Source organism: Peromyscus californicus, unplaced genomic scaffold (genome assembly GCF_007827085.1).
Source record: "Peromyscus californicus insignis strain IS unplaced genomic scaffold, ASM782708v3 Scaffold_19__1_contigs__length_69161282, whole genome shotgun sequence".
Lineage (NCBI taxonomy): Eukaryota > Metazoa > Chordata > Mammalia > Rodentia > Cricetidae > Peromyscus > Peromyscus californicus.
The window spans coordinates 30,007,731-30,034,217 of NW_026294491.1; the positions used below are offsets into that span (position 1 = coordinate 30,007,731).

At 42.0% G+C, this 26,487-nt stretch overlaps 1 protein-coding gene across 5 annotated transcripts in view; it reads left to right on the forward strand.

Moving 5' to 3' along the window:
* Positions 1-26,487, forward strand: part of St6gal2 (ST6 beta-galactoside alpha-2,6-sialyltransferase 2) — a 71,817-nt gene that overhangs the window by 36,732 nt on the left and 8,598 nt on the right. For all 5 annotated transcript variants that reach the window (XM_052744970.1, XM_052744971.1, XM_052744972.1 and 2 more), the window contains exons 2-5: positions 1,893-2,881; positions 11,110-11,207; positions 15,003-15,104; positions 16,298-16,472. In XM_052744970.1, the coding sequence (XP_052600930.1) occupies positions 1,957-2,881; positions 11,110-11,207; positions 15,003-15,104; positions 16,298-16,472 (1,300 nt within the window). In that variant the 5' untranslated portion in view covers positions 1,893-1,956. The remainder of the gene's footprint in view (positions 1-1,892; positions 2,882-11,109; positions 11,208-15,002; positions 15,105-16,297; positions 16,473-26,487) is intronic.

A 26,487-nucleotide genomic window follows, 5' to 3' on the forward strand; every position in this document is an offset into this window, starting at 1 on the left:
GCTAACAATGTGAAATTTCTGAGTTGGAACTTGGGTTTAACCTCCAGCAAAGAAAGAAAGACTGCAGATTGAGTTTACTCTCAAGGCTGGTAATTCACCCAGTCACACCCATATCATTCAACCTCCATAAAACATTGGGCCTGAGGCTCAATGGAGCCTCTCTGACTGGTAAAGATTTGATATACCAGAGGTATATCCTTGTATCTTATCTCCTTGTGGGCATTGTGCATCGAAAACTAAAATGATTAACTATACCATTTTGCTTGGTTTTGTTGGTCATTCTAGCAAAGTATCAAACCTGATGGGTATTGTGGGAACTTCCTGCCTGATAGCTGAATCATCAGAGGCATGGCCTGGTGACTCCACCTGCAGCTGGCATCCAAAGTGAGGGAAATCTTATGGATATGGACCCGATCTTGTAGAGTTAGCACCAACTCTAGGTAGCAAGTGATGGAATGATATTTCAATGCCCACAGTTTTAGAGGAAATAGACTAACTGTTACTATGCTTAATGTTCTGATTTCCACTGGATCCTTAAAATACTAGAAAAGGCTCCTAGACCTTTTTGGTGGACATTATAACTTGAAGCAGTATGGACTGTGTCCTTAACGGACAGGTTAGTCAAGTAACGTAGAAGATGGCACTCAAAGCATGGCCCCAGACTGCACTGTAGGAAACTGTCCGTTATCACTTCCTAGTGAGATGTGTGGACACATAGGAATAAGCACTTAGAAGTTTTGACAGTAATTGGCATGGGCATGACATTCTGGTACAGAAGGAAACTCAAAAGTAGAGCAGCGAGTAGCAATTTGGGCAACAGTGATCCTTTGCCACAGATAGACAACAAGCTAAATTTAGAAAATACAACTTTCCTTGGTATGAGCAGATAGTTCCAAAGTTTAGCGAGCCCTAGAATCAAGATGGGCTTGGACACAACATTGCTTGCTATAACCTGTTTTTGAGCATGTTAGTTTACTTCTCTGGACCTGTTTTTAATTTTTTAAAAATGTCTTTTATGTATGTAAGTGCTCCATGTGCATGTATGCTTTTGTGCCAGAAGAGGGCATCAGATCCCACTATAGACGGTTGTGAGCCGCCCTGTGATTGGTGATTGCTGGATTTGAACTCAGGACCTCTGGAAGAGCAACCAGTGCTCTTAACTGCTGAGCCATATCTCCAGTCCTCTGTTTCTAATTCTTGGAAATGGATAGAACAGCACTTTCTGTCTCACTCAAAACTGAACATATCTAAGGAGATGATTCAGGACAAGTGCTAAGCACAGGGCTTGGAACACAGCCAGACAACTTCTGCTATTTCTCTAGGTTACCTTTGTGTCTCTGGTGGTTCAGTCTTGTTTGCAGAAAGGCAGGGCAATCCTTGAGGGCACACTAAGTCAGTCGGTACCATGCACAGTGTTTACCTGCAGCTACAGTCACCCCCATTGCTTTATTCAGAATCACCAGTGGTGGACTTTTGGTATGTTCCAGGTAGATCATGAAGAATTTAGAAACGCCCAGCATTGATACCTACAATAATATATATGAGTTGAGACGTTGATGAAGTGCTAGCAGATAACAGAGGCCAATTCTACAACTTTGCCTCACCAAACTAGAATTCTATGTTGGATGCACAGGGAGGATGCAGCCCTAGGTTCCCCACAAGAGTGTTCAGGCTAGAACAGCAGACATGTCCAGAGGCCCTTGGGAAAGATTTTTCTCTCCCAAGACTGCTGAGATGCCGTGACCTTGCAAAGGTCAAGAGTGAAGGGCACGGAAAAGTGAATTCAGCAGGGCTGACTTCCGATGTCCTTTTCAGTCTGTTTCTTCACCAATGCTGCCCCAGCAGTGTCTGAACAGGTTTCCCGCGCTAACTGTGGCTCCTGTCGTTTTCAGGTTCTACCGGCCTCCTGGCAGTGCTTTAAACCCCAAGGTGAAGGGCTGGCCCCAGGGGTCTGCAATGAAACCGCACTTGAAGCAATGGCGACAACGAATACTCTTTGGAATATTTGTTTGGGGGCTCCTCTTTTTGGCGATTTTCATCTACTTCACCAACAGCAACCCTGCTGCGCCTGTGCCCAGCTCCTTCTCCTTCCTGGAGAACCGAGGCCTCCTGCCTGTGCAGGGCAAGCAGCGGGCCATCATGGGCGCTTTGCAGGAGCCCTCCTTGCCCAGGAGTTTGGAAGCAAGCAAAGCGCTGCTGGGCAGCCACCCTGCCAGCCCCTTCCACAGCGGGCCTGGGGACCCACAGAAATGGGACCAGATGGAAGAGGGCTTTGACAATGGGGAAGAGTTTTTTTCATCCCAGATTGGGAGGAAATCGCAAAGTGCTTTCTACCCGGAGGAAGACGGCTACTTTTTTGCTGCTGGTCAGCCAGGGTGGCACCGCCACACGCAGGACACCCTGGGGCTGCCCTCCCCGGGGGAACCGTCGCGGCGGGCCGGACCCGCCCAGCACAAGCGGGAAAAGCTTCACCGTGCAAGGCGGAGCCGCGTGCCTGAGGAGGTCTACGACGGCGACATGCTGTCGGCTTCCATGTCCAGAGCCTTCCTGTACCGGCTTTGGAAAGGGACCGTGTCCTCCAAGATGCTGAACCCGCGTCTGCAGAAGGCCATGCGCTACTACATGTCCTTCAATAAGCACGGAGTGCGCTTCCGCGGGCGGCGCGAAGCCAGGCGATCGGGGCCGGAGCTGTTGTGCGAGCTGCGAAGGCGTGTGCGCGTGCGCACGCTGGACGGCAAAGAGCCCCCCTTCTCGGCGCTGGGCTGGCGGCCGCTGGTACCCGGGGTGCCTCTGAGTCAGCTCCACCCGCGCGGCCTACGCAGCTGTGCAGTGGTCATGTCCGCTGGTGCCATCCTGAACTCCTCCTTGGGGGAGGAAATCGGTAGGTTCCCGCGGGGCTGTGGCTCCTCTCTAAGCTCTTTGCACTTCTGGTTCCAAGTTGGGGCTGTGCCCCAGGATGCTGGACAAGCTTCATCCCTCATAGAAACCATGGTCTGCGTGAACGAACGGTAACAGGGGGCAGGGGCAACAGGTGGGAATATGGGAGAAGAGAGGAAGGTCAAGGAGGTCGTCCTTACGGGTGCCACCCTTAAGGTGAATGGTAATGATGGTATTGAACTCTGAAGGACTAAACCCAAGTCTGGGGGCTCTGAGGAGAGCTAGACTACTACTGAAAACAGTTCCCAGGCAGATAGGAGCTCTAGTCCCAGACTGTTCTGTCAGCCCAACCTTTGGGTTACAGCCCGTGTGCACAGTGGGGTCCTTCTCCATGATGGTGATCAACATGACCGTACTCAAACTGCTCTCTGCTTCTCCATGCTGTCCTCAAAACCTTGTGCCTTTCAAGAGCACGGACTTCTTACAGTCTCTGTGGGTCAGTAGCATAGGAAGAGGGAGGGAGAGATTTAAAGGACTTGGCTGAGCTTGCAAGTCTGAAGTTCGTAGGGCACGCGAGCAGGTGGGGGACATCAGGCAGAGCTTTGATGGTACATTCTTTTTTTATTATTATTATTTTATGTGTATGAGCATCTTACCTGAGTATTCGTGAGTATGTGATGTGTATGCCTGGAGACAGTGGAGGCCAGAAGAGGACCTTAGATCTCCGGGACCTGAGTTTAGGGAAGATTGTAAGCAGCCATGGAGGTGCTGGGAACCGAACACTGTTCCTCTGTTTTTAACAGCTGAGCCATCTCTTCAACCCTTCTATGCTGCATTGAGGCAGAGCCTTTTGGGATACCTCTGTGCATGATCTTAAGAACTTCAACTGATTGGGTGAAGCCCAGTACAATGTGGAGAGTAATGTGCTTTCTAAACAAACGAAAAAAGAAAACTTCACAGTGACAACCAGGCCACATAGCATGACCAGGTTGGCACACAGTGTCAACTGCCACAGCTCTCTGGTGCCTCAAAGTAGAGTATCAGGACTACAGGACTAGAATCTCATGGTTTGAAGGGCATGGAGTATGGTTGCAGTAAGTATATTTGCCACCCAGAGTCTAGATCCTGCTGTAGATGGGCTGACATGGGCTCACCAACAGAATACTCGGTTCATGGTGGATAGCATTCATTCCCCAAGCCTCCTTTGCCAGAGAAAGTATCTACTGTTTTGCCTTGCCCTGGCTCATGCAGCTCTTCTCTCCCTGGCAATTTTAGACCCTTTCTTCTAGGACCCCTCTGATCCGGTTGATTCCATTGCTGTCTCCCTAAGCAAGCAGTTTGGCCCTTCACTCATTTATTTCACAAATGTGTATTAATCCCCCAACTGGTTCTTTACTGGGCACAGACTACAAATGTCACTCAAACATACCTTCAGCCTCAAGTCTGAACACCAACAATCAACCACTACAGTTACAGTTTCACTGCAGATGGTGGCAGGTCCTAAGTCACTAGTGTGGAAATGACATTCAGGTTACAGAGAAGTAACTCACTGATTCCTGTATTCTTCTAAACAGATCCTTTAGTTCTGTGTCCTTGAAGAGTGATGGTGTCCTGCAGCCAACTTGAATGGCACACTCAGAAACCCCCTCACCTCAGCTGTTTCTTGGGAATGAGACTGAATGGGAATTTTTTTTTAAGTTAAAAACCCAGGGCAACAAATGTGGCCTTGTTGTGTGAGGTCTCCGTGTCTCCATGCTAACATTACATCAGGCTCATAATAACACTATCCATGCGTCACATAAGCTTGTAGCAAAACCCAGAGCAGAGCAGCCTGCAATTTATTAAGAAAGAACAGTGGTTTAGAAGTCCCCAGGGTGAAATAACACCACAGCTCTTTCTCATTTCCAAGGACCAATATTAATAATGCAGAAGAGGAATTTAAGTATTATGCTTTGAAGCAGGCAATAACTTATTTCTGGTTTTGTTTAGTTTTAAACACCTCTGCATCATAAATATATAGTATTTGAATGGCTCTCACATACCAAAGAGAAATCTCTTGTCCTTTTTTTTTTCCTTACATAAAGGATCATGATTAGAGCCTTTAAAACTCTATTCAAAATCTGGAAGAGGATGCGAAAGTCCCTTTCCCATGTTTCTGAGAAACATGAAAGGCCACTGTTACATATTGGTTAGTTTCCAGTATCCAAATTTAATTTGCAGCATGTGGTTTCATGATTAGAATTGCAAAGTCACAAATGGACTTAGGGAATGGAATTGGGTGGGTTATTTGTTACTTTGGCTGGTTGGTTGGTTCTGTCTTGTTTTGTCTAGGTTTATATTTTATACCTGGTGTTTTTAAGTCTTAGAACCATAGTATTGCTCAGATTGCATAAACCAAAGCTCTTCACCTTTGTAAGCTGGTTGTGGCAGGACCAATGCTGTACATGCCAAGGCTGGCCTCTCTCCTCCCTGCTCATCTGAAGTTGCCCTTGCAAACCCACATAGTCATTAACGACTCTCAGAGCAAAAACAATCTCATGTAGCAGATTTCTTCATGTACCTTGGAATGTTAGAGCACAATGCAGCTAACCTCAAGTTGCCCTGTCTGGAATGGCTAACTAAAGATCAAAGGAGTGGCCAAAAGTTGAAATGGCAAATGTGATGAAAAATTGAAAGCATGCCAAAGGCTGTCCTATGTCATAGCTCACCCTTAGCTCTGCCAGGAAGGCTCTCCAGCTAAAGTCTCCTGTTCCTTTGTGTTTCTAGAAGGAGGCTCAGTTAAGTCTGTTTGCTTCTTGGCTGCCTTTTGGCTCCCCTAGGTATCTGTTTTGTGGGCATTGAGTCCTTCTCCCAAGGCCCCATTTTGTTAGACTAAGTCCTATGGAAAGAACAGTTGTTTGGGATTAGAAAGGTATAGTGATTATAAATGCCTTTACTTTGAATGTGTAACCTGAGCTGTTTTGGAAACATGCAACATTCCTTCCTGGACTTGTGAGACAGTCTCTTGTCATCCATACAACAAGTGACAACAGCTTGCTGGTCATTCCTGACAGTTCTGTGAAAGTACACCACAGAAAATAAAAATCCACTGTGGGGAGACATCACAGTCTTGATGTGGAAGACCGGGGTCTGTGTTATTGAACAACTGAATACTGTCATGTAGGTGGGAAATGGGAGGTAGGAGATGGGATATGTTTGGGGCAGAACCCACAGTAATTTCAAAAGCAGGTCTTGGATTTGGCAAGTTCTTTAACCTTACATTTAAAAAGCCAAGAGAGCAGTTCACGGAGTCATTAAACCATCATTAGATGTTTGCTGATCACCATCTCTCCATCAGATCTTGTGCTAAGCACAAAGGTGAATAAGTGACAGACACAGGTTTCAAATTCTATACAGTCCTAGGTAGAATCCAGACTATGAACAGACAATTCCAGTATCCTGTGAATGGGAGAAACGCAGAGAAATGTGTAGACAAGCGGGCTAGAAACAATGGCAGAATCCTAACCCACCCAGAGGGCTTCTTATTGGTTAGCAGAGAGGAGGTCAGGAAATACTGTCCTGCAGAAACTGGTCCAAGCCAAGAGTCCAGCACAGGCTATGAGACTAGCAAAGCTTCAGTGAGTACAGGGGCCAGGAGTAGGCACGAAAGAAGCTGGCTATGTTGGGAGAGGGTAGCACATGGGTAATCTGGTGCTTACACAGGCCGAACTCCATTTACCAATTGCAGTAATATTGCCAGCTGAGAGTGTTTACTGTAGACAAAGCCCTATTCTGTGCATTTTAACTGCTGTGAAATCAACATCCCTGAGTGGTACGTGTATTTCCGTTTCTAGATAGGACACAGGCATCTAGAATCCACTGGGCAGAGCGTGGATTGAAGTTGCAGGCTGGGTCTCTAGGGATTGAGGGCAACGATATCTGAGGCAAGAAGCCTATGTGTTGATGTTTTATTTTAGAGACATCATCACACATGAGCCTGGGTTTGGGAGCATGAGAGAAGTCAAGTGGAATGGGCAGGTCAGAGAGGAGAGGAACAAGGCAGTGGGAACTGATAGAGATAATTCATGGTTTTGTCCTTATCCTGCAGGCCATTGGCTAGTGCCTGGAGGCTGCAGCTGTGACTGTTTAGTTTTTATTTTCTGATCAGCACAAGTCAGGAGGAAGAAGAGGGGAGGATGCTGGGTCTGAGTCAGGGCTAGATGGTGACTTGGTGCCAGGACCTCTAGCATGCCTGGCTGCTTCTTGATGGGCTCTGTGGTAAGGTCAGGACAGCTCTGCTCTGGCCCAGATATGCCTTCTCTAGAAGTGAAGCTTGACTTCATTCACCGTGTGCTTACTGTCTGATCTGCTCCCTTCCTCTGTATGAATGAATGGCATAGCTTCTGAAGATGCATTACCATGCAGTCAGGTGTGTATTTACCAAGTGTGTATGGGTGCGACAGTTGATGGTTTGAGCTTGTTGTCCCCTGGTCCTGTTCATTGACTGCTTCCATCAGGTTCAGCAGACTATCACTCTGCCTCCTTTGAACAAGTGACCTTGTGACTCTTGAGACCAACACACTCTTTCCAGAGACATTCGTGGTCTTCTGGCATTGTAAAATACCAAGCACTAGTAATCCATCTAGAGTAATAAGCATTTAAATGCCTGGGGATTTACAAGGGTGATTGGATTAAGTTGGAATTACAGCCAATTTACTTGGAACAGATCCACTGTTTAGGACTGGGGTTCTGTTCATCAGATCATGACACACAGACTGTGTCACAGGGATGGGCAGCATGGCTTCCTAGGAGAGCTGTGGTTGGGGACTTGGTGTCACATTTGGTCCCCAGTCTTACCTCCAAATCCTTCTGAGCCCTAGTTCAGCAACGGATTGGTGTCTCCCTCTTCTCTCTTGATTTCTTGATGGGTTGGCCTGCATGACCACTTCACATCTGTGATTCATTTATGGTTTCCAGGACTCTTTCAGGGCTCTAGAAGGTAAACTCAGTTTTTTTTTTTTTATACCCCCAAGACTTTTCCTTTTCAACGTTAACATTTATACAGGTGAAACAAAAGCAGTGAGGGATAAAACTACTGGCTTCTGAGCACACGTCTGGGGAGGGGTGCCCATGACACTAGTCACCACGCACTAAGTGTCACAGTAAAAGGAAACACTGCCGTGTTCTCTGTGAATGGCTGTGATGCTGTGATCAAAATGAGTACCTTCATGAAGTCTCAGCCCTTTGAGTGCGGGTGTTTTTCAGATCCTGAGGGACAAAGAAGGAAGTGGGGGAAGGTACTTACGCTTATCACTGTACGATGGGAAGGCCCTGTGGGGATTGAGCTGGAGGATGAACCAGCCCCTCATGCCATGAAATACAGTTTTTATCTGAAAAATAAAATGACTGACAGACAGACTTTAATTACTCAGAGCTGGACGCTTGGCAGAGTCCTTCTCGGGAAGGGATTAAATGAGACTGTCACTCTGAGCAAGATCACCTACAGGGTTTGTTGCAATGGTTAAAAAAAAAAAAAAAAAAAATGAAGCTTTCGACCATGAACTTGGAAGCTTCCCACACTTGAAAACTGATGAGATCCATGGTATATTAACCAATATGGTTTGTGGATAATTTATTGTGGAATATGACAATATTTAGAATCACTGCCCAACGTGTTCCCAGCGAGTTTTCAAATTAACATTGAACAATACTACAAAATTTTGCATGGTAGAGACCCATTTTAAGAGCAAGACAGGGATAGATTACAAAATTGTGAGCTAGGTGGAATGTTGGATTTATAGACATTCATTTTAATTTTTCAAAAAAATTGATTTTGGAGGCCTTATTATTTCAGGCACAAATGTTATTACTTTGTGCAAGGAAGACAGCCTGAATGGTGGGCACAGACAGCAGACTGCCAGAAGAAATCTGCTTTGCATTTCATAATAAAAGTTGGTTGTCAGCAATTTATTTTGGGGGAAAAAAACCCTCATTGACATGCTTTTGAGATGCCACAATACAACCAGCTCTTAGCAAACTACCACTTGCCGAGTATGGGTAGACTATCAAAGAATATTCAGTTTTCTGGAAGGACTTAGAAAGTCTAATCCTTTTTTTTTTTTAAGTTTTCAGTTTCATCTGGTTGTTTGTGCATGCGTGTATGTGTATGTGCAAAAAGTCCTGGTAACAAGATTAAAATATGAACTTTCTGTTCTCTATAATACAATTTTTATAGCTCAAAAATTTCAATTTTTATTATGCAGTATGTAATTAAAATATGAATAAAGCAGTTCATTGCAAAACTGGAAAGCAGCACTTGACCTGTGAAAGTCCTCAAGGGTTTTGCATCATCTCCAAAGAGCTTAGATTTCTTGAAATCTAGAGATTTACAAACTTTTTTTCCTTTAAAAGAGCCATGTAGTAAATATTTCAGACTTTGTGGGCCATGGAGTCTCTGTTTCAAAGTCAACTGTGCAAGGCTAAACCTTACACAAATAAATGTGTCTGCTGTATAGCTCTAGTCACTAAAGCAGAGGCAGACCACATTTACCCTACTGATCATAGTTTGTCACTTCCTCCAAACATTCCCCCAAAACGACAGTTTATTTTTTTGATGTCATGGCCAAGTACCCTTTATGTACTCATTGTGCTCAGAACTTGTCAATAACAGTAGGTACCCTTTAAAATCATTGTTTCAGTGGGGCATGCCCAGTGACTTTTACTCTTTAAGGAGTGTGGTAAAGACTCTGAAAAAGGAATAGCAGAACCCTCTTTTATAAAGCAGGCTGTCACAAGGCTTTGTGTAGACTGTGATCACAGTAAGTATAGCATGGATGTGTCCTTGTGACTCCTAGCCATGTCAGAAACCTATGAGTTTGCCCTTCATTCATACTGCCAGTCACTGTACTTGCTGCAAATTAAACTTGGAAGATACACAGGATTCGTTTGTTTGTTTGTTTGTTTGTTTGTTTGTTTGTTTGTTTGTTTGTTTTTTAATGTGCATGTCTGTGTGTCTGTGCATATGAGTGCAGTACTCACAGAGGACAGAAGGGGATGCTGGATCCCCCAGAGCTGAAGTTAACAGGCAATTGTGAGCTACCATGTGGGTGCTGAGAATTGATCTCAGATCCTCTGCAAGAGCAGCTGGTGCTGTTAACCACTGAGCTATCTCTGCAGCCCCCATGCACAGGATTCTTAAAGCTAAAGGTGACCATAGAAATTCCCTTACTGTTTGCACAAAAGCCCTGGCCACTGGTGACACTGGTAGTTTCTCTGAATTCAGAGACTCCCTGGCATCCACAGTGGGAGATGAGGCTTCATGGAAACCGAGACTGTTTCCTTTTAAACCTAAACCTTCACTAAAAGGTGATAAAGCAGATTCAAGGGCTGTAGGTTTAGTCTGTGAGAAAAGAGAGCAGGATTAGATGCAGATCTTACCATGGGAGACCTAGTGACTTCAGCTCTACAGACTAGGAAGCCCCAAATGAGCTGCCTTCAGGCTCCCAGCATCTTTAACTGTTCCTTTAATCCAACTTCCATATGTTTTGAAACTTTTAAGGGTAATAATTACACTAAGTATGACATATATACACAGTATAAAAAAATAACATGAGGCCGGGCGGTGGTGGCGCACGCCTTTAATCCCAGTACTCGGGAGGCAGAGCCAGGCGGATCTCTGTGAGTTCGAGGCCAGCCTGGACTACAGAGTGAGTTCCAGGAAAGGCACAACACTACACAGAGAAACCCTGTCTCGAAAAACCAAAAAAAAAAAACAAACAAACAAACAAACATGCATCTAAATGCAACTTGGGCAAAACGGGGTCACCTGTAAGTTGGCTTTATGTATGTATAGGTATACACATACAGTAACTTATCAAGAAACAAGAGGACATATCCCAGGAGATGTATCATCAGGTGACTTTGCCAGTAGTGAGCATCATAGAGTGTACTTAGGAAAAGAAGGATTCACAGTTACTAGGCAGTACAACTTAGGGTCACATTTATAAATATCTGTGACCTGGTGTTGACTGGTGTGCCTTGGTGATATGTAACTCTTGAGATTCCAAGTTATTCACCCTAGCAAATTATCTAAAATTTGCTAAATCAGCAGCAAATTATCTAAAATTCTGCATATGTGTATATTAACTTTATTAGTGGCTTCTAAGTTTCAGATATTGCAAGATTTGTTTTAATGCTTTTTTTCCTAGATTATGTGATTTCACAGAGAAAAAAATGTCACTTATGTGCCCTTAGATTCTCATGATGCAGTTTTGAGATTTAATTCTGCCCCGACACGTGGCTTTGAGAAAGATGTCGGAAATAAAACCACAGTACGCATCATTAACTCCCAGGTAAGATGGATGGAGTGTTTTCACTGGTACATTTTGTAGGCAAATCATTTAACTAGATAAGTGAACAGAAATATGGTTAGCCATAACCTCAGTATCTTGTTATTTCTTTGAGTCTTTTAAGCATGAAGAATTAGTGAAGAAAATGCAGAGGGAATTTAGATGCAATTTCAATAGGAAGAAATGAGTGAGATCAAAAGAAAACTCAGATTAAGCATAGAGAAATGATTTTTATTTGTGTATTTCTCTTTTTGTTATCATAGATCAGTGATTCTCAACCTTCCTAAAGTAGTGACCCTTTAATACAGTTCCTCATGCTGTAGTGACCCTCAACCACAAAATTATTTTTGTTACTACTTCATAACTGTAATTTTGCTACTATTAGGAATGGCAAATTTGGAGTAAGAATTGTAGCAAAGGGGTCGTGACCCACACATTGAGAACCACTGTCATAGACTGTGATTCAGTTTGTGAACTGCAAAAGGCTATTAATTACAGAAGAAATCATGGCAACAAAGCTAAAGGGAACAGAAACACATGAGACATGAGAGCTTTTAGGATATCTTTGAAACTTCAGATTTTGATTTGGAAATTTGAAAAATGAAAAGAAGTTGCTTAATGGGAAATGGAAATACGTCTTTTCTTCATATCCTTAATAAAAATGTCTTTCAAATTTATGGAAAAAATTATTCTCAGAACAAGCCACAATTTCTAATTTCCAAAATATGAAGAAAAATGAGATGATACATGATTTATGGTGAACTGCTTGCATGGCAAGCTATTAACGCTCTACATCGTTCACTGCACCAGGCAGCCTGCAGTGAAGTATAAACAATTACCATATTTTCTTAATTCATGGATGTCACTGGCGGTAAGATCTACATTTTATTTAGTAATTTCTCAGAAAGTGATAAACCCTCACTCAATTAAAATACATACATCCTGCAAGATGTATCCTCATTGCAGAAGCATTAAAATGTGATGAAAAAAGTGCATCTTCATAATGGTGAAAAATTTTAATTGATTGAGAATCTTAAGCATGCATGAAATGTGTTTAGAACAAGCCCACCCTCCAGTTCTCTCCCCTCCAATTCTTTCCTTATCACCCCCAACACTATTCCCTCCCAATTTCATGCATTATCTTCTTTTTTGTTTTATAAACCACAAATTCCGCTTAGCGCAGCCTGGATGCGCGTGGACACAGGGCCATCTTCTGGAGCCTTAGTTGCCTTTCAGAAGCTACATCCCTGAAAATAGCTGGCTCTCTCTTCTCAGAAACCATCAATTGCTAATAGCTCCTCATGTCTATCACCCTTCCCTATGCTGGAATTTTGTCTGGCTTAATTTTGTGCATGCTGTCACAACTACTGTCTGTTGAAATGAGCAACTGGGCTGTTGTATCCGAAAAACTCTGTTTCAGTGTAGAAATCCACTGTGCCTGGTTCTTACACTCTTTCCACCCACTCTTTTGCAATGATCCCGGAACCTAAGGAGAAGATGTGTCCTTTAGTTCTGGGCTTTCTGAAGTCCTGTATTCTATGCATATTGACCAGTCATAGTTCTCTGTGTTAATCACCATCTACTGCAAAAAGGAAGCCTCTCTGATCAGGACTGAAAAATGCATGAATCTATGGGTATAACCCCAAGTCATTAGGAGTCAGAATGATGCTATTTAGCAGAATAGTAGTAGATCCCCCCCCGCAGGGCCTACCTATTATAAATGAATGACCCCACTAATTGTACCAGGCACGGGTTCCATTTTATAGAGTGGGCCTGAAATCTAGCGAGAAAATGGGTTGTTATTCCCATAACTTCCATGCCACTATTGCACTAGTAGACACGTCATACTGGGCCAGTCGTGACTATGGCTCCCAGGCTTCACATCTGGGTGAGACTGATGATAGTTTCTCCTGCAGTAACATAGTACCTCAGAGCGCCATGAAAGCTAGGGATGAAACTTCCAGTGAGTGCCAGGTTGATTTCTTCATGTCTTAATGACAAAAGTATGTGGTGTCTTCAGCTAGTAGGGTCTTACTATTGTTTCTAGAGGGTAACCAAGTGCAGTGGCTATAACCTGTAATGTCTGAGGGTCTATGGAGCCACACTGATCAAAAAAATCCCAAAGAGGTAACCCATTTGCACTTGGCTTCTTTTTTGATAGCCTGTGGTATCTGGGAGAAGCATTGCCTCCCTCCTTTGGAGGGTAGCTCTATTTAAACTCTTTTTATACATACACACACACACATTATATATATATATGGAAGCTTCTGCGGTAGTAGGTTTCCATAAGACTTTTTCAAAGGGGTCTCATCTAGTTATCCCCTACACACACTTCGTTCTATACCCTGCCTTCCTATCCTCCACCCCACTTAACCCTTCTTGCTCCATTATTCCCCATCTCCCATTCATGCCATCTATGTTTTCCCACCCATCTCCCATGATCTCTTACTGGGTTTCTGACTTCTTACATACTCCAGTTTCAAAATCCTATCTAAAGATTCAAAGCTAGCACTCATATGTGAGAGAGAACCTGCAATGTTTGTCTTTCTGGCTCTTGGTACCTCACTCAGAATGATTATTTCCAGCTCTAGCCATTTACCTACAAATTTCAATTTTTTTCTTAACAGCTGAATAATAAACTATTGTGTATGTGTACTGTATTTTCATTATTAATCAGTTGATGGACATCTAGGCTGTTTCCTTTCCTGACCTGTGAATACAGCTGCAATGAACATGGTTGACCATGTATCTCAGTAGTAGGATAGAGTCCTAGGATATATGCCCAGGTACATTAAATGAGTTAAAGGCTAGATCTATATCTAACCTATTGTGGAAGCTCCATACTGATTTTCATAGTGGTTGTATCCATTTGCAATCCCATCAGCAATTGATAAGATTTCCCATCTGCCCACAGTCATACTTACCTTTGTTGTCTTTTTAAAATGCTGTTTGAGCTGTTCTGACTAGGGTAAGATGAAAGCTCAAAATAATTTTAACTTGCATTTCTCTTATCACTAAGGATGTTGAACATTTTTTTAAAATGTTCTCAGCCATTTGTATTTCTTCTTTTGAGAAATCTGTTTAGTTCCATGCCCTAATTTTTAATTGGATTGTTTTCACGGTATTGTTTTCTTTGTTTGTTTATTTATTTGGTTCTTTGTATGTTCTAGACACCAACCTTCTGTCAGATGTATAACTGGTAAAGATTTTTTTCCCATTCTTTAGGCTGATGCTTTACTCAAATGGTGGTGTCATTTGCTGTACAGAAGCTTTTCAGTTTTATGAGCTCCCATTTGTCAGTGGTTGGTCTTAATGCCTGTGCTTGATAGCTTTTTAAAAAGATGGATGGCAGGTGAAATTGATGGATCCATCCAGAATCAGATAGGACCTGGGAGGAGAGACAGCAGCTGACACCTCCCTAACTCAATTCTAGCTGTTCCTTACCTACACCTGTCTCCTGTCACGTATCAAAGGTAATGAGGAGGCTGGGAGTCTGAATTAGCCAGGGAGTTTCATCTTGCAAGGGATGGCATCCAGAGCACTGGTTTTGGTGCAGCCCTGATAAAAGTGGAGGAGTTAGTGCGTTCGTTTTCGTTTTATTTATTTTTAAAAAAAGTCTTTAAATATACTTCAAGTGCTTTATCACATGATACCAGCCTCACTCCCTCTCCCAAAGGAAAATATAAAACCTGAGCCTTGCTCTCATTCCACTTTTCAATTGTGACTTGTTTTAAAAACATAATTTTGAAGAAGAAAACATTAGTCATAAAGAGCATTTCCCCCCTTGTGTGCTTACAGATTCTAGCCAACCCCAGCCATCACTTCATTGACAGCTCTTTATATAAAGATGTTATCCTGGTGGCCTGGGACCCAGCTCCTTATTCTGCTAACCTTAACCTGGTAAGTGTTTTCTTGATGCCCTGGACCATGGGTCAGACAGTGCCTCTGATTAATTACCCACAAGAGCAGGTCAGTGATGACACTAACTCATATATGTATCATATACCTTTTGATACCATTTAGAATAACATAGCTGCCTTCTGCTATAGTGCTTTTTCTCTGAGGAACAGAGAGAGTACAGCATATATAAAGGCTAAGAAAGTTGTAATTACACCGGAAATTAGGCTAATCAAAATGGCAGTTATTCCAAAGAGATAGGATGGTAATGAGGGCTTTGAAAATAAACTTGGTATTGTTGGCAAAAACAAATCTAAATTGTTCATCGTTGTTTAAATAAAGACTGTCTCTGACTTTCTTAAGGATGATTCTCATTGGCTCTTTCTGAATGGGTTAAATTTTATAGAATAACCACCAAATACAAGCAAATTGTATTATTTTAAACTCATGGCAAACTGTTACCTTCCCCAGGAAGAAACTAGCCCTGTTGGATGGAACTTTGTATGAAAAGCCAGTGAGCTCATTTTTTTTTACAGGGCTTAGTAAAATGGATGAGAGTCATGCTAGTTTGAAGTGCTGTTGGCTGAAGGAGTAAGTGTCCATGACTCGGTTTTCCAAACCCAGGGAGTGTACAGCCTTCTTAAGATGAATGTGGGTGAAATTTGGAAAATCTACTTTCGAAACACACTGCTTGAGTACCAGGAGACCAGCATACCACGGTGTGAGCCAAACCTCGCCAGAGTTCTCTTCATAAAGCTGGAGCAGAACACAGTCTGCCTATCAGCCTCCACTGCTGTGACTGTTCCCATGCTGACCAGGGAGACCTCTGGCCCAGAGCTCTCAGGTCTTTGCTCTCTGACCTTTTACAGAAAATGCCTGCCGCCTCTCATCTAGCCCCAGGTCTTACTTTATCATGAATAAATCATCATTGGAAGAGACTGGAGTGAGGAAAGGGAAGGGGGAAATTATGTCATTGTAATATCAAAAATAAAAGAAATAATTAAAAGATAAAGCATTATTCCTGCCAGGACCAGAACTATGGTCTCTCTTTGTACTTCCCTGGGTGACTGGTACTTCCCCTCTCTCCAGTTCCAGACTGGCCCACTGTCCTCTAAGTCCCCCAGGACATGCACAGCACTGTCTCCTTTTCACAGCATGACCTGTACTCAATTTGAATTCTTTTTGTTTTGTTTTAGTGGTATAAGAAGCCAGATTACAACCTTTTCACTCCATATATCCAGCATCGCCGGAGACACCCAACTCAGCCATTTTACATTCTTCACCCCAAATTCATATGGCAGCTTTGGGACATTATCCAGGAGAACACAAGGGAGAAAATCCAGCCCAACCCACCATCTTCTGGGTTCATTGGTAGGTGTGTCTGAAAGTTGGGAATTAGTTGTATGTGGCTTGTATTGTGCTTTTCAGCCACGTTTTGATACTCAACATGTATGGTTTTACCCCGTTCTCCATTTCTTCATCTGTGTTGAGGCTTTTCACCCCATTTATTTCCTATTGCCTATATAGGGCATTTGAAGGCATGTCTTGAATGCCCTGGGAAATCTGAGAGGCTGTAACTGAACCAAAGGTATTGGGTTTGTTATCACCCTAAGTTCAGGACATTTATAGTATTCCTTGAGCTGCACAGAGGGTCTCCTTCAGTAGAGGGAAGATTTGTAGAGACAACAATGGCTTCATTTAAATTAAGGACACAGTATCCTCAAGTGAGGCTTGAAGTTTTTGGAGTTGGTTATGTCATCATAGTGATATAAAATATTTTATATAAAAACCTTAGTGTGACTACTTTTAAAGTCATGCCTCTGACAATTTCATTTGAAATCCCCAATTCTTTATCTTTTGTGGTTTTCTGAAGTCTTGTTGATTTAGGAAAGGAAACTTAATCCCGTTTTCAGCAAAGAGTAAATGTGTTAGAATAGTGATTAGATAGCATAAGAGGCCAAGTTTAATAAAGTCTGTTTTCATATCATCACCATATTTGATCAAGGCAAGAATTAAAAAAAAAGTTGGGGGTGAAATCAAACATAACTCTTAGAGACTTGAAATTTGAAAGGTCCAGCCAAATGGTTATAGCCACGGAAAACAATTCCCAGTTTGAAGAGGAGCTCAGGCCACATGGGCAGCTCTCCTCGGACCTGTTCCCTGTGGACGTGGAGTTCTCAAAGGCCCAGCGATGTCTCTGTATCTTTCCGTGAAGAAAGTGAACTACAGGTCCTTGCCGTTGCAACAAAGGAGGCTGGGGATACCTAGGTTTGTGCTTGCCTTCTTCGCTGCAGCTTGCAGGCATTGGACCTTAAGTTGCTTATTCCCTTGGTCCTCAGCGTCCTCCAATGAGATGCAGGAATAAGTCTTCCAGAGGGTGAAGTAGGGTCGATGGCTGGCCAGCTGCAACTGTTGTTTCCTAGCTGTGCCTTTGTTCAGTGTAGCATCTGTTAGCCACAGGACTATTTAAATTTCAATTAATCCTAATTAAATAGCAAATAACATCTGCTTCTGAGGCCGACCAGCCCGATTTCAAGTGCTCAGTTGTGGTATCCTCCTGGTGGCTACCATATTAGACAGCACGAATAGGGAGTCTTCTCACTGTCACAGGGCCATGTCGGAGAGCACGGCTGAGTTTGGCCAATGAAAAGAAACTGTGATGCAGCAAATTGATAGGAAAACTTTGGGTTCCCACCAGGTGCTCCGTGCTGTGTGGTGGAAGATCCAGCTGCAATAGAGGGCATCTGCTTCAGTAGACTTACTTACTTTCTGCCTCTAAGCCTCACCTCTTCCTGAAGGGTGTGAGATTCTCATCACGATGGGCGGTGGCAGCAACCTGGGTAACCTTTCCCAGTGCCCTCTGGGCATCCCCATACTGTTGTAGTCTTTGTACTTCTTCTTCGATCTGGATGGGATGCGGTTGATCTGTTCAGTTATCAGATGCTCTCAAATAGATGTGGAATGATGTCAGCCACCTCTCAGACTCTCTCCCAGGAGAACTGCGAAATCGGTGAGGTGGACTGTTTTGTTGCTGTGATCCAAAGTATGCTACAAGTGCCTTTTTCCTGCTCTAAAGTCCTGCTGAAGTGTTGACTTGGTTACTCAGTGTCTCTTATCTCTAGGTGCTTCAAGCCCTAACATCAGCTCCGAAACAAAACCTGCTTCTGAGGGGCAATGAGGGTTAGAATGTTTCAGTATACACTCATCACTGTACCTGAGAGCTGGTCAGCATGGAAGTCATCATCCAGAGATAGCCCAAAGCAGGGTCTTCCTCACCTTGCACTATATTCCTGTCTGGTGCTCTGCCCCGTGAAGCCAAGAGAATCACTTCCTTCACTAACTGCTATCCATCTATAAGGAGTAGTTTCATGGGTGCTTGCTCATGCAACAAACACATCCTGCATTGTCTTACACATGCAGAGGAGTTTGCACAAATGAAGTAGAGAGATCACATACATCTGGGTTCCACACCCACGGATTCAAATAGCCACTAACTGAAAATAATTTTTAAAATCACATCTTTTCTGAATATGTTCGACCTTTTCTCTTGTCTTTGTTCCCCAAACAATATCAACTATTTACATAACATGTATGTTGTTTTAGGTATTGTAAGTCATCTAGGGATACATAAAGCACACAGGAAAATGTGCAAAGGTATATGGAATGCTGTAACATCTTATAAGTGGCTTGAACACCTTTGGATTTGGGTATTTGCATGGGGCCCTGGGTCCAGTTCCCCAGATATTGAAGGAATGACAATATTTGGTGAGTGAATAAGTTTTTGCTCACAGGCTCTCAGAGTTTAGCATGCCTCACATCACACATGAGTTTCCTATGTTAGTAATCCATGTCTGCAAAGCAAAACTCAGCAACTGAAAAGAATGATCAGTGTGTATAACCTTGCAGACCAATGCATGTCAGTCATCTGGGCACAGATGGGCTGGATTATTCTGGCTCACAGTTTCTCCGGAGCTTGTAATCACCCATTTCTACCAGGCTATCAGACTAGCTATATTCTTTCTATTACACAAGTCAGTACTCTAGCTGTGAGAGGGTGGACAGGGGCATGACTGGCAGGCAGGAACATTGAGAGCCAGCTTGGAGGCTAGCTGCAGCAGCCTTTTAAACCGAGGATTTCTGAGTAAGGGGAGGAGGTTGGAATTTCAATTTCTTCTAGTCTCAAAGGGTACTGATGATGGTTCTGGGGTATTCAGATCCCCACTCTCAGCCTCATAGAAAGAATCAAAGTTGCAGAGAATTGTAAAATCCTAGTCCATAGGTTCTGTACAGATAGATGTATCAATAAGGTGATGGACTTGGATGCCGGGAGGGGACCCAGAATTCCAACCCACTCTCCTGCTTATCACTTAATTATGGCCATGATTAAACACAAGTAGAATAATTGTTTTTTTATTTATATTTACTCTAAATAATACAGGGTTCTACAAAATATGATACACATCTTCATTTTTTGAAATGGTATAGCATTAAATCTTACATACTGGCCCTACTAACTGTCAACTGCATTTGTATTCTTGTGTTCCTTTCTTGAACTCACAAATGGACAAAGAAAAGTCAAACATAAACAACCGTATATTTGACTGTTTATATTGGTACATATTCCTTGTACATAATGTTTCCTTGAAGTCTCTTGTGTTTTGATCACACTCCTCTCATGTGCACTCAATTCATGTCCCCAATTCTTGTCCATGGCTTGTCTCTTTCCTTCCCCTAGTCTCTCTTTGGCTTTCATAGACACTGTTTCATGTGCCCATAAAATATAAAGGATCCACAAATGATAGGAAATGTGTATAACCAGGATCCTCCAGAAGAACAGAGATCCATAGCATGTATATCCGTTACAAAAGGGAGTCTGTTAGGTTTGTCTACACACAGGGTGCAGGTAGTTCAATGACAGCAGAGTGTTAGAGGGAAGAGATGCCCAGAAGATCTGCTCCTGTGCAGGCTGCCTGGTGCATCCAGAGCCGTGTCAACACTGGGACTGGATCCCAGTGAGGGATTTAAGCCATTTCCTCCATGCTTTAGAATGCACATTCTCATAATCAGCTTCTCCAGTAGGATCAGTTTGGAACAAAAATGCTTCATTTACAACTGAGCACATTATAGTATTGTTGGAGATAAGGGGGCCTCTTTAGTTGCTTAAGAGAACACTCTACAGCTTCTCCACACCTCAGTGTTGGGCAATTATCTCTTTCAGGGGTTTGCAGTTCATGTAAGTAGAGTTTATCAAAGCTAAGGATTTATTATTGTCCTTTTAAAATAATAATAATGGGGCTAGAGAGATGGCTCAGCAGTTAAGGGTACCTGTTACTCTTGAAAAGGACCTGAGTTCCATTCTCAGCATCCTCATGACAGCACACAACTATCTGTAACTTCAGTTCCAGGAGATCTGATGCCCCCTTGTGGCCTCCACAGGCTCCTACATGCATGTAAACTCAGACAAACACATGTACATTGAAATAAAAAGAATAAATCTCTAAATAGTAATAATAAATGAACTAGAAGACATGTGTAAAGAATTATAATGATTAATGTAAATACATATTCATATTAAGTGAATTAAACTATACTTTCACTGTATTCATTAATATTAATAAGATTCTTACTAAACTTTTTGTGTTTATAATGTTGTTAGTCCTCTAAAATTCTGGATGAATACTTTAAAATCATGTTTTCTGCATTTTAAACATCAAATCCATGTTACAAATTAACAACCCTGCCTATCAAAGTATTTTGAAGAATCATTATTTAAAATGTGAATATTTATTGCATTTAAACATTAAAAATTAACTCAAATTACATATTAATAACTGAAAATAGATATCAAAACATTTCTAAATAATTCTGGATATATTTTGACGTGGAGGCATGGTCATTACTCAAAAATAAGTGAAAAACCTGACTTCTGAAGGTTTGTGTGTGTGTGTGTGTGTGTGTGTGTGTGTGTGTGTGTGTGTGTGCGTGTGCATGTGCATATTCTACACCACACATGTGGAAGTCAAAAGACAATTTGCATGAGTTAGTTTTGTCCTTCCCGCATATGGGTCCTGGGACTCAAATTTATCAGGTTTGATGCCAGGTGCCTTTATCCACTAAATAGTCTCACTGAACCCAAAATACATTTTTTTCAAAAATCCATTTCATGAGTATATAAGTCAAAAGAAGCTTGGAGATATTATTTGTTCTCACATAAATGTAAGCCCATCACTTTCACCAAATCTTAAAGAAAATAGTGCTTCCTGGTTTCATTAGTTTTGCTTGACAACAGGTTCGGGTGAAGGTCTTGACGTGTGGTCCAGGCTGACCTCAAACATGGAAATTCTCCTGTGTCAGCCTCCTGAGTGTTGAAATTGCAGGTGTAATTGGCAGCTTTTTTTTTTTTTAAGAAAAAGCTGTAACTTTAGAGATTCCTGTAACTTTAGAGATTCTATAAAAGGAAGTAAATAACATTATTAACTAAATGTTCAAGCATTTTGAAAACACCAAATAATTCTCCTCACCCTTCCTATCACCACCTTCTGATTTTATTTGATACCAGTTCATGTCTCTACCACATCCAGGTCTTAGTGTGACAAGTGTGCCCCCAGTGGGCTCCCACAGCCCAAGCACACATTCAACACTTGCTGGGAGAATGAGCGGGTGGGACTAGGTCTCTCAACTCCTGGATCGCCCATTACTATAATGTGTATCTCCTGCAGGATACTTACCTCCTTCTGAGTCACTTTGTGGTTAAGACCTTGAATTCTACAGAGAGCAGAATAAAATCAGGACCCTAATTTACTAGCTCTAACCCCCAATTTTCTATACATAAAACAAACTCTTTGTAATGAAGTTTTCATGTGGCTAAGTGCAATAACTACTCAATAGTAGTGATGCTTAGCTCTGACTCTGCTGTGCCTCATCTAACGTTGTGCTCCAGGTGAAGTAATACCACACTCCCAACTGGAAATAGATTGCTCCCCCCATTAAGGGCCTAATCAAGGTGAAAGTAGCCTTTCATTTCCTGTGATGTTCAAAAGGCCATAGAGTTAGTTACATACCATAGTTATTGCTTGTTTTATTTTTTTTATTGCTGAGAATTTTTGTTGTTTCAGATACCATGGAGCAATTATGTCAAAGAGCCATTGCTCTAATCATGTACTAATACATATTACAAATGTATTCAATATGTGACATAAATTTTACTTTCTTTGAGCTACTTCCTTAAGTCCCCAGCCTTATGGTTAGGTGACCATCCTGAGCAAACATAACTCATTTCCAACAGTCACATGGTTGCATTTCTAATCAGAGGCTACATCTGTTCGCAGGGTAAGCTACACTAGAGGATGCTCTGGAGATGTAGTGTGAGTCCTGACTCCCCAGAGAAGCAGCACACGACTCTTACACCTGCTGAGCCACACAACACTATAAATTAAGCTGATACAGCAGGACCATTTATATGATCCCAAAGGACCCATTCCTTTGGACCGTGTTTTAATCTATTGCCTTTTCTCTCTTTCATCCTTAGTTAGATACCAGCGATTGCATCTTGGAGCTTGATGCAGTGAGGTCATTAATTCTGCTGCAGCTTAGCTGAGTAGAGAATTCTCTCCTTGGATTCCTAGTTTCTCTTTTGCCCACATGAGGTTAACTACTTGATAGAGGGTGGGTATACCCAGTGAGAGTCATTAAGCCTGGCTCACTACTGCTAGTACACAGAAAGTGTCCAAGCAATCCAGGAAAAGCCAACCTCCCTGATCTTAGTGGGCAACTTACGACCAGGAGTCTAGCACACTAGACACTGAGCTGGTTTGTAATGTGCTACTACCAATTTTTTTATAAACCACCAACATTCCATCCATTTTTCAAAGGCAACCTCTGCATTGAAAGTAATACTTCTAAAATTCACAGTAATAACCTACTGCTAATTTTTTCATAATATAAACCACCAACACTCCATCCATTTATCAAAGGCAACCTTTACTGATGATATTGTAAGTAATACTTCTAGAATTCACAGAGACATACACTATAATTTCAGGCTATTTAATACATACACAAGAATTACATGCTTGAAAATAAGTTGTAACTTCCTTTTTTCCATTTTATATTGCATTTCAGGATCCAGTTTTCCAATATACTGTTCAAAATGAGAACATTAATGCAAAAATAACAAGCCAATTAAGTCTTTATTGGTGATGGTATGAAATGTACTATAACTTTTTGTATTTTTCTATAAATAATGAATCAAATGACATAAAATAAATGAACTAAAATTGGCTTTCAAATATTATTATTGCATGTGTTATATTCTTCGATATGGTAGATGCCTCTTAAATTAGCCTCTTATTATGTAAGTTCACATTTCCAGCAACTTTTAACCTCAGACATTTTCTGTAACTTCACTTTAAAAGTCACTTATTCTCTTGAAGCAATCAGAAGTATGCCTCTTAAGTGTCCCATGCGATGATCAAGTGTATGGAAAGAGTCGGAAAGCAGCTGCAGGACTTCCATTAGCACGGCATGTTTCCGTGCCCCAGGTCTTTTCATCCTCCCACCACCCACCCATCTATACTGTGTCTTCCTTGTCTTGTTGGGCTTACTCAGAAACTCCTAATTGACTCCACATGACCAAGTGTTTATTAAAAGTGACTTAGATTTTTACTGTTACTTATCAGTTTGCTGTTTCATATCAATAGCTCATTTTGCTATTCAGTGGAAAGATATTTATACCAAGAATTTGCCAATGTTAAATCTTTTGCCAGGCGAAAGCAGCATAATTTTTGTTGAATCAAATTCGGCTCATACTAAGTGGTTACCTGAGACCCAGAGTGTACCATGCTTGCATGCATGGCCACAGGGCTGCCTGACTTCGACAGGACATCATACATCTATGCATGGGCCATGGCACTTTCTGACTCCCACAGTGTGTCACGTGTATGTATGCATGCCCACAAGGCTGCCTGATTCCTGTGGTGTTTCGTGCCCATGAGGCTGCCTGACTCCCATGGCGTATCACGCTTGTGTGCACACCCGTGGGGCTGTATAAATAACACCCTGTTCATTCAGAGCTTAATATAATATGAACAAAGGGTCAGCTTTCTTTGGTTTAGCTTTCAAAGCAAATAATTATCCATCTGCTTATCATGCTGAGTCATATAACATGCCATTTTATTAAGACCAATTGAGATGCTTTTTAATTGGTTTGATAGTTTCATTGCTATATACAATATTCAAAAACATACAGTTTGGCAAATGGATACCTCTTGAGTCATAACTTCCCAGAACATACTGATAACTTTGTTTGTTCAAATGAATCCCTCTTAAGGAGTTTTCTGGAAAAAAAAAACCTTGGCTGTATAAAAAGTCATGAGTTGAATTTTGTTTAAGGATTTTAAGGAGCTGGTTACATGCCCATTTGATTAGCTTGGGAAATACATCAAAAACACTTAAGTACTTGTCTGTCTTTCAGAAGTCCAGCTCCAAGTTGAAAGGAGCAAGACTTCTGTTAGTGACAAAAGCAGTTAAAATTTGGTAGTCAGCAAACAAGATTATTTAACAGAAACATTCTTTAAGTAATTTTTCAAAGTTGGTAGCTACAGAATTATGTAGTACTAGCTAAACTAGGGAAACTTGGGTTTTGGTTTGGTTTTTTCTTTTCAATTGTTTTTAATTTATGAAATTCTCAGCAGAAATTAAAAATAAGATCAATTAACATTTTTAGCATAACCAGATATAAATTTCCTACGTCATTCTACTGTAGGGAAATGTTTACAAAGTGATATTTGAATTTAGTGTCTATGCTATCTGTACACAAAAACTGTCCAGGAAGGTGTGGCTGCTCATTCTCGGGCCTGTTTGTGAGGTTGGCCCTTGGCTACTACTTAGGAACTTGGTCTTAGAATAGGTTTCTACCCCTCTACACCTAGAATGCTGCTCATTGATCCTGTGAGCTTGTGCGGGTCATGTGGAACTCCTGCTTTCTTCTTGAGAGTTTGAAATTTTGGAACATGCCAAGCAGAGACCTGCTGTGATCCACTCCCAACCAACCCCTAAATGCCAAGCATCCAACACGCTTCCCTGGTTAGCATTCCTGATGTGATGCTGCCTTCATCAGCTCTGCTTACTTTAACAGAAATAACGCAGTCTCTGTAGCCTGAGCAGCAGCAAGTGGGACCCCCATAGTTCAAAGGCAGAAGCTCGGGATGCAAGTTCTGGCTAGTTCAAGTCCTGGAGAGGGCTGGCTCCCCTCTTGCCTTCTTGCTGTGTACGCACACGATATAGGGATAGATCCATAAGTCACCACTCATTGCCTTCAAAGAGCACTCAACCTTTGCAACATGCTTACCTAATCACTCCATCACCGTCAAACTGAGAGTGAGGATCTCAAGGGATGAATTTCAGGAGGATGCCTTCAGTCCTCAGCAGGTGTCACACTCACTGCTGGAGGAGTGAAGAGCGTCCTGTGTGACTTCCTGGAAGAAGGTGACAGAAGCTTGTGTCTGGCTTTCCCTATGCTTCTCTTTTACTGATTTTTACATGCATCCTTTGCTGTGATATAGTGGAGATGTGTGCTAGATCCTATTGGTTCCCTTGTGAGTCATCAACTGTAGAGGTGTGTGAGACTCCAACACTGTAGCTTACTAAGTCAGTCAGAGGACAAGGGAGCCCAGTGCTATAGCTCTGACATTATTTGTAGAAGCTCAAGTCGTCACAGCATTGCCCAAGAGGTTCTGTAGTGGAAGTCAAATATTTTTCCCAGCATAATATTGAGACACTTTCCCAAGTCATCCTAAAAATGGGCTTAGCCACATCTTTGCATGTAAGTATGAGTTCTTTTGCTTGTTTAAAGGCATTTCTCTAAAGCCCTAGTGATTTTCATAGTACCTATCCTTATAAAGTTGGGTACCCATTGAAGTGGTCTCCAACAGCACTCAAATGACTCTGCCCTTAAGTCCTGCTCTCCCTCTCTACAGTCCCTATTCCCACATGCCCTGTCCCCACACACATGCTCTGAGCCATGGAGAGCTGTCACAGTCTCCCGTCATTGATGTCTCATTAGTTCCTTCTGCAAACTATAAAGAAGTATATTCTTCAGGTTTTTGTTTATTCCTGTGTACTAGTAACTTAGGTACATGGTGTACAAATTTAAACATGTTATGATGATTTTCAGTATTTATCTTGTGGCAGAGTCTAGAATCTAAATTTATATAACAATAGCCTTAAAGTAAAATGACAAAGTATGTATATGCCAAATAATTATTGTGATGATTTCTAAACGATTAAATTATTAAGGAATAATCTTTCTTTAGGACATTAAGTCTCCCAGCCCACCTTTCCCATGTACCTGGTAAACTAATAGTTATTTCTTTCTCTTTGAAGGTGC